Here is a 9,046-nt window from a genome sequence, read left to right as displayed (position 1 = left end):
GGGGGGAGGGGGGAATTGGTAGCACATAACGCCCAGGTCCCACCAGTACCGCTTTGAAACCTGTTCTGTAATCGCAAAGCACGTCCGGGGAAGTACTTAAAAACAAACAAACATCACACACATTTTTCTTTTATCCTTCTGTTTCGGTGTTGGAGGGAGTTTTTTTCAGCAGGTGGGTGTGTGGAGCAGGATGCGTGGCAGCGAAGCACAGGGCCGCTGTTGCCAGCTTTGCAGGAGCGCGGCAGCCCGGCAGCAAGGTGAGCCACCGGAGACAGCCCTGTGCTCGCAACGGGGCATCTCCCTCGGCTGTAACACAATGCCTGTATTTTCCATTTCAAGTTCACATCCCAGAAGGCCAACTGCATCCTGCATCAAAGGCAGCGTGGTCAGCAGGTCGAGGGAGGTGATTCTGCCCTCTGCTCCACTCTGGTCAGGTCCCACCTGGAGTACTGCATCCAGCTCTGGAGCCCCAACATAAGAAGGACGTGGACCTGTTGGAGTGGTTCCAGAGGAGGGCTATGAAGATGATCAGAGGGCTGGAGCATCTCTCCAATGAAGACAGGCTGAGAGAGTTGGGGTTGAGCAGCCTGGAGAAGAGAAGGCTCTGGGGAGACTTTGCAGCAGCCCTCCAGTATCCAAAGGGGGCCTACAAGAAAGCTGGAGAGGGATTTTTTACAAGAGTGTGCAGTGATAGGACGACGGGGAATGGCTTTAAACTGGAAGAGGGTCGATTTAGATTAGATATTAGGAAAAAAAAAAATCACTATGAGGGTAGTGAGGAACTGGAACAAATTGCCTAGGGAAGCTGTGGATGCCCCATCCCTGGAAGTGTTTAAGGCCAGGCTGGATGGGGCTTTGATCTAGTGGGAAGTGTCCCTGCCCATGGCAGGGGGGTTGGAACTGGATGATCTTTAAGGTCCCTTCCAACCTAAACCATTCTATGATTCTATGAAGTTTCATTCTAACTATTTAACATCCTCCATCACCACATCTCTAGGCTATACCTCCACTGACACAGCTGCTCAGAAGGTGAAGATGGACATGCTGACCGGCCACACAGATACTGACTGGCAGACCAGAGAGCTGAGCAACATGCAGTTTGTACAGTGCCTCTAACTTCATGACTTCTCACAGCAGTATTGTTTAATGTACTCAGTCTGTTGAGGTATGCAGACAACCGGCATACTGTGACCATATAGTTGCATTGATAGGATAGCAATGTGCAAAACTGTCAAACATCCCTGACACCAAAGAGAAAGTAATATCTATGCAGACAGTGAGCCTTGATTTATGGCTACATTAACAAGGCAACAGTGTGAGAAACTGACAGATGTTGTAGAAAATAAAAAGGGACACAGGTCCCTTAGAGGATCTCCGAGTAAACACCAGTTGCCAAGTCATTACCAAAGCAATGACATTAAAAAATACAAAAAAAAAAAAAAAAAACACCAAAAAAAGTCAGCAGGTCAGCAAAACTGGAACCAGTGCAGTAAGAATAAACAGGGATGTTTATTATTGTTTATACATTGCGTACTTGGGAGGAGATAAGCATGATAAAGGGGAAGAACTTGAGAGAGGAACAGGGGATATAATGTAAAGCAAACAATATAATCAGGAGTGGGGGTGGGGGGGTGTACCTGTTTGTTGGCTCCGCGCATGTCCACCACAGTTTGGACCAGGACAATAAATGCACTGTTTCCACAGTGTTCATGCCTGGGTTTCTTCCACAGCCAGGAGGGACTGGTTATATTTTTCCTTGATGTTGATGAAGGAATACTAGAAGTGCCCTTCTTAACGTTGCCAAGGGAATACCTGGAGGTTGTCACCTAACAACATCATTCCTTCCTAACTCCTTAACATAGCCAAATGTTTGTTTCACACATGGGAAATTCTGCTTGGTACAGTAGTGTATGCAGTAAATGCTTTGTAGTAAATAAAAAATTGTCTGTATGCAAAGTCAGGGTATTTCCATGTTAACACCTATGACCATCAATCATCATACCAAAATAAAGCCTGAAACTACTCAGGTAAAGTCAGGATGAGGTCATACTCACTAGCATAGACAAATGGATAAACAATATCATTACTATTGATGTCATAATGCAGAATAATGAAACAAATACAAAGCAAGATAAATTCAAGCAACTTTTTAATGCCTAATTGTCCTTTAGTCCAACTTTGATCTCACAGTCTTATGTAAATCTTGTAAAAAATAATTAAGAATTATAAATTAAAATGTTCCTATTTTTGTTTGTGATCATTTTCAAAACTAGGTAGTTTTCCGTTGGCTGTTTTCTTCTCTCAGATGAAATCACACACTGATCTTGAAGCCTAGTGTTACTTTATGCTTTTGTCAAATAAACATTTTGATCCAGTCAATCATATCCTTTCTAGCTTCTTCAATATAAGGTTTATCATCAGGTTTCATATCTTCTGGCTTCAGTTGTGCAAACCCATGAACTTGTCCAGGATAAACTTTAATTTTATATGCAACTCTACAGTACTGTTTCAACTTCTCCTCCAATAAGGTGATCTGTAAAAGAAAGCATTGTTCCAGTATGTTGTGGGTTGGTTTGTTTTTTTTTAAACTTGCTATTTCTCATATCGCTGCGCCTTTGTCTTTTCTCAACTGTCACACTTGAAGCAGGTTCTGTTGCTCAGCAGATGAGAACCCCCCTCTTTGGAATATAAGACTGAAACCTTTTTTAAAAGTATGGGTGAGTCTAAGAACCTCAACAGTTACTGCAGAGATGGTTTGGTAAATCTCATTGCTGTAAAGGAACAGGTGCGTTTCTATTCAGAGACTTAGGCTTGTAACCTAGTTTTAAGCTCTGATCTTGAGAGAACATATTCCCTCAGTGACTCTCAGTCCAAAATATTTTGATTGGTTTAGTAACAGAGTTTAAGAAAACACGGGGTTTTTTTTAGTCTACTGTATAACAAAAAGACACCACTCCACTCCTGCACAATCTTTTTGTAAGTACACACATGCTTACACACAGAGTACTAATCATATGATTATGTACCTGTACATTTGTAGACACACTTTTGTGCTCATTTCCATTAAAAAGTCAGAAAATAGGAGAATGAACACTTATTTCACCCCTGCAAATTTTATTCTACCCATTGTGCAGATTAGAGACACAATTGTAATTTATTTCATGTTCACTTTTTTTTTTTTTAAGAGCCCTTTATTGCTCAGTGCAGAAAACAATGGATTTGAGGATTTATGTTCTTTTAACACAAGAATTTTTCTTACACAATCTGCACAGGTAGCTCGGAGAGAAAGCTTCAGGAGAAAAAGGTATGGTTTCAGTGTGTAATGCATGATGGAAAAAATGTATTTATGAAAATTGTGCACCTGGGAGAAAGACACTTTCACCATAAAAAGGGAATGGGGAGTGAAGGATATGTTTTCCTGTGCAGAAACACATATTTGAGGTACAGATCAACATGCTGAATAACACAGTTAGAAGTAAATATTGATTGGCTTCTGCATTCCCAGAGCACACTGCCAGTTCTCCAGTTAGGCCCTACTTCTACACAACAAACTATGCTACAGGCGGTATGTTATCATTGTCCAAGAAGAGAAAGAATTTATATACAAAAGAGGGCACCAGTTTCCTACCCATATATTTATCAAACCTCTCAGATAATGCTTACAATAGGGGGTCATATCAGAATACAGATATTCTGATACAGATGGCAGCCAGGAGTCAAAACAGAGTCCACAAGTTGTCATTGTCGTACTTGAAATTCGTGCCCACTCTTCTGATACAGTTTGGTTTGTCTTATACTGAAATCAATTAGTCATTGCTCCACCTAATCAAAAATTTCAGTTACTAGGCTGAAATTATTTTTTTTCATTCAAATGGAAAGAATTCAGTGGTTTAACTAGCTGTTGTCTCAACCATAGCAGTAGCATGCAAATTTTTGAGATGTGTGGCTCATACCAGTTGCATCTCTCTGCCTAGTTTCACACTCTGCTTGTCCAGCCACTCAGACCAATGACTGGTCTTTACTGCATTTCTCACCTCAAACAGGAAGCTCTGAATAATCTAAGCAAGACATGGGGGAAGTTGAAATATAAGCAAAACAATCCAGCCTGTCTGATTTTTCATATCTGAAAATGGTTTCTAACGAGCTAGGATTTGTGTAGGATAAAAGAAATGTGGGAAAAGGAAAATAATTTCCAGTACAACATCTTACCTGATCATAAGAAATAGTGTGGTCTTTCTCACCAAAAATGAAAAATGTGGGATTTAGTAAATTGTATCTTTCTTCGGAGTCCCTAATTATTCCTATAATGTATTTGAGAAACAGTCTGTTAGTGAGGTTAACAGTCTTGCAAGACAAATGGCAAATTAAAAGACAAAATTTCTATTTAGGTTTACTTATTGAATGCTTCTTTTAGATCATGACAGTTTCTATTCCAATGGAGAAAAAAGCATTTGGAAAATATATTTCCCCACTCTCCAAACACTAAGAAAAAGATTAGAAAATTTCTGTGCAAAAGGAAACATTTTTTTCTGGTTTCCACCATTCTTAAATTTTGATACCAATATAGCACATTGCTGAAATAATCATAATTAAAATCTGCAACTCACCTTTGAGCTGAGTATTTACAGAAACTGTTACAAAGCAATAACTAGACTTACAAATGACACATAGATGTGTGAGCCCATATAAGTTTCCATGTGTTCTACACTACCATAGAGGGACACCCCAGCGGTTAAATGAGGATTTTTCAGCATCAAGTGATGTACTGCCATTCCACCCCAGGAAAACCCAACGATACCAATCTTCTTTGCACCGCATTGTTCGTTTAGATACTTCAAGACAACATCAGCTTCCCTAAGACATATAAACAAAAGTAAACTAAGGAATCTATTGCAGAATCAATACTTGACAATTTAAGAAGTAAATTAAAAGAGATACATGATTTTTTTCTGCATCTGCACCCCCAATCATTTAAAACAGAGAACACTTAAAAAACACATTTCAACCCAGAGCAGTGGCTTCTGTTCTTAAATGGGAGTTAAGATCTCTGATCCTAGTTTAGGGAAGTACAGGTTTAGGTACTTGAATACTTACCTGAATTGGGACCTGCTCCTCTGTTTTCAAAATAAGCAAATTTTTAATTGAATCACTTTGTCTAGGACAGCACAACTAAAGACAAGACATATCTGCAAGTAGAACAACATCTTGCATTATGGATTGTAGGAATAGATAAGCTTCGCTGTGCTATCTCTACAGAGTCCACCTATTTAGATAAAGATTTATCTTGACTATGTCATTCCTGTTGCATGAGTTAATATTAAAATATCCTACCAAACCCACATGCAATAATACTATACTAAAGTAGCAATTACTCAAAATTACATTGTCAGTAACTATAATGTTTAAAAAAACAGGTATTGCATGAGGTATAATGCAAAAAATATGAAAATTGTTTTTAATTGCTAACTTCTTAGGTCTCAATAGTTTTATCTTTTTCATTATCTACAGAGTTTTAAATTAATTTTAAATGCAGACTGCATACACTAACAACTATGTTTTCTTATATTAGGTATATTAGTATGGTCATCATAGGTTTGGTTAGGCTGACAAAAAACCAGCATGAGAGTGACATGAAGAGGAGATCGTGTCCTAGGGCTGTAGCTGGGTAGTGCACTGTGAAAAATGGGCTCTCTCAGATTTGGTTTGTTTGGAAGGGTACTAAGTAACTCATGGATATGTTGGATTCTTTGTGCTCTGAAAGAGCAATGGATCTGACCTTGAGGGCAGCTAGAGGTGAACCCTCAAAAGACAGCACAGACATGTCCTTGACGTCCTAATTGTTTAAGACAGTGCCCACATATCTGCTTACTCTTTGAAGTAGGATTTTTTACAGGTGTTAGTCGTTTGTCTTTTCAAAAAATTCGATCACAGCTTCTGCAATATGGTCAAAAGCTTTGCTGAGAGATGTTGAAGCTAGACTGTGGCCGCTGGGACCTCTCAAAAGTGTCAGAAGAATACTTGTGGCTTACAAGGCGATAGCTGAGTAACAGGGTCTCACTGCCTCAGTATCATCTTCTGAAGTTTTTGGGCTGTGGTGATAGATGCTGAAGAAGCAGTAATGCCACCCGTAAATGAGGGAAGCCATGTTACAGGCACTGCTAGGCTCTACAGATAGTGGGCCCTCTATTTCACATTGAAAAAAACAGTATAGTTGCTCAGATGTATCAGGTTTTGGGCAGCCTGGCAAATTTTGATCTAGTGCTGCTCAGGAGAATATCATCTGCACCTATCATTGTCTACAAGGCAGAAAGCAAGATGGGCAAGTGGCAACTGGCAGGTAACATGAGCAGCTGGGGAAGAGTTTGCCTCCTTATCTTGAGGAACTGGAGGCAGAGTCAGCACTTGTGGGTGAGAGTGCTGGGTATTTCATAGCCTGTGAAACACTGGCTATGAGCCTGTGTGACCAGTATAAGGTACTTAGAAAAGGGCCCAGGAAAACAAGACGGGGACAATCAGTGGAGTGATTGGCAGAGCAGATGATCCTTTCCAAATCCCAGCCAAGGCAGTGCCCAGAACCACAGAAGAACCACCCAGAATAAGCAATTGTGTGCCTGCAGCCCGCTTGCCCTGCTATGAGGTGCCACTTTTAACATTTCATACAAATTCCCCTCATTTGCTCAATGGTCTTTAAAATTCAAGTAGAAATATGTGTCTTACTTGTCTACTTTCATAGGATCATGATGTTTCATCCAGTCAGCAAAGTCAGCCCAGTGATCAGTAGTTTTCCAGGGCTCCGTCCCCTTGAAGAAGTCTGGGCAGATGGTTCTGTATGAAACACGGAATCAAGTCAACTTTCACATCCAGGTGGGGAGAATCTGTAGATGTCTAAATGTCTCCTAGTGTCTTTCTACTCCAGAGTACACATCTACGTGGTTACTATCTGAATCATATTCTACTCAACCTCTTCTGGCAATCAGCAGAGCTAAAAATATGTGTCTTTCTATGGAAAAAAAAAAAAAAAAAAACACAACAAACCCACAAATAAACTCTCATTATTTCCTTAGACATACTTAATACAAAAGTAAAGGGGTTAAGCAACCCTCCTGGTTCTATGTAAACACACGTATATCTCCTTGCTAATAAAAGCTAAAGTAACTGTTCAAAAGGTTTGGTTCTGAAAAGCTTATACAACTTAAAGATAGATACCAACGTTTATCTTTTAATCACCCACCCTGCCACATAAACACAAACACTGGCACTTGGTGACTCTCCTTGTGACTTTGTGCTCTGGTAGCCATTCTTGATGGGTCAATTTTAGTAGCTTTGGTTGCCTCATGGGAACATTGTGTCCCTCTGCAGTTTTATTTGCTCAGACTGAAATGGTATGGTTGCCTTATGTGTACGGGAAACATCATATGCCATGCTTAGCTCTGGGCTTGGTGATCTATCAGTCCATTTAAGAGGAAGATAGGAAAGACAGTTGCTTACATGTATCCATGACCTGCAATCAAATCGACTATGTATCTAATGTCTGGGAACAGCCATCCAAATATATCATGAATCACAATCACAGCTTTGTCTGTGAAAAAAGATGGTCTACAAACATATGCCTTGATGTGCTCAATTTCTACTTCGTGTCCAAGGCACCCATATCGAGATCTTTCTCCAGTATTATATAGAAAAGGATCAGCCATTTGGAAACCTAAAAAAAGGAAAAAAGAAAAAAAAAAAAAGAGAGCAAGAAAGTCAACACAACTTAATAAAGGGCAAATGAAGGCAAATGCAATCTGCAGAAAGTAGTTCAATAACTTCTGTAAATAACATTGACATCCTTGTCCGAAAGGAGAAAGTAGAAAAAAGCAAAAGCAATGTTCCAGTGCAGAATGTCTGTTAGCCCATTATGTGTTATTAAGCTGAGAATGAAGAGAAATACCAAAAGCAAAGTTACAAAATTACAAACAACCTGCACATGTAGGTCCTGACTCTCATGTCACATTTGTTTTGCTCCCATGCCACTCTGTCAGCACTGGTGTGAAGCAGTACGGCTTCAGATGTCACTCTCTCCCCAGGCGTGGGGCCATCACACGTGTCTTCATGGGGAATCCCATGAATAATTCGATGAATTATGTGATGAGTAAGGACCACAGCACTCAACTGCTACAGAAAAGCAGTGTTCAGTGCTTCTGTCAGTGCTGGTGCCTGCTAGCTAATCTGTGCCTTCCGTAGGAGCATCGCAGCTGTTCTGGGAGCCGAAGTATCGGGTGCAGTTGGTGAAGGACTGCAGTACCGATTTGTAAATTAGATTCCAACGCCTTGGGGCCATTTACCCTTGAAAGAGTTTGCAAGAAAACAAGCAGATAAGCAAACCTCATTCAAAATATGTGAGAGTATTTGGGTTTATCGCTTCTCCAAACCCAGCAATTACAGACAGTGAGCCAGTAGCTGTGCTAGAGAGATTAAAGTCGAAAGTTGTGCTGACTCTCTGCGTCAGGAGCTTGGAATGGACTCTGCAAAAAGTAGAATGTGATCCTGTAATTAAAAGTGGTGTTATAATGCATCTATACAAGGAATCCAATTAAGTCTGCAGGGGCAGTGTTAGTAGTAGCATTTCCTAGCCATGTACTGACTTTGAAACTGTCCTTGGGGATGCAGTGCACACACCTGCATACACATTATGACTGTCTCCGCTTCATCATTTCTACAGCAGCCTGTTGTTCCTGTTTGCGTTGTAACATGTACTTCAGAAGACTATCTTGTCTTCGTGGAAGTATGGCAAATTCTGCTAAAAATGTACCTTCCTCAGCATTCTGTTAACCACAGCAGCGGAGAGCTAGGTTTCACCGAGTAATGGGAAATTTTACCTAGGCAATACAGACACATTTGGAACCATGGTGCAGGCAGACTGAAGAACAGAGAGCTGATGCCACAGAGACTCACTGCTTGCTTATGCCTTACACAACACTTCCCAGCTTGCATGATTAACACAGGCTCAATAGGAGCATCCAGATTTTATATGCATTTACACTGCCTTATACCCAAGATAATC

At 40.4% G+C, this 9,046-nt stretch overlaps 1 protein-coding gene across 1 annotated transcript; it reads right to left on the bottom strand.

Moving 5' to 3' along the window:
- Window positions 1-2,353: 2,353 nt before the first annotated feature.
- On the bottom strand, window positions 2,354-7,694 carry LOC104285321 (carboxymethylenebutenolidase homolog). Its single transcript, XM_009883749.1, has 5 exons — window positions 7,489-7,694; window positions 6,718-6,825; window positions 4,712-4,854; window positions 4,210-4,301; window positions 2,354-2,533 (listed from the first exon to the last, which is right to left on the bottom strand). The coding sequence occupies exons 1-5, from the start codon at window positions 7,692-7,694 to the stop codon at window positions 2,354-2,356; spliced, it is 729 nt and encodes a 242-aa protein (XP_009882051.1).
- Window positions 7,695-9,046: the final 1,352 nt, after the last annotated feature.

The sequence above is a fragment of the Charadrius vociferus genome, unplaced genomic scaffold (assembly GCF_000708025.1).
Source record: "Charadrius vociferus isolate BGI_N301 unplaced genomic scaffold, ASM70802v2 scaffold103, whole genome shotgun sequence".
In the NCBI taxonomy this organism is placed as follows: Eukaryota; Metazoa; Chordata; class Aves; order Charadriiformes; family Charadriidae; genus Charadrius; species Charadrius vociferus.
The sequence above is the reverse complement of the archived record's forward strand: the minus strand, read 5'-3'. Positions and strand labels throughout refer to the sequence as shown.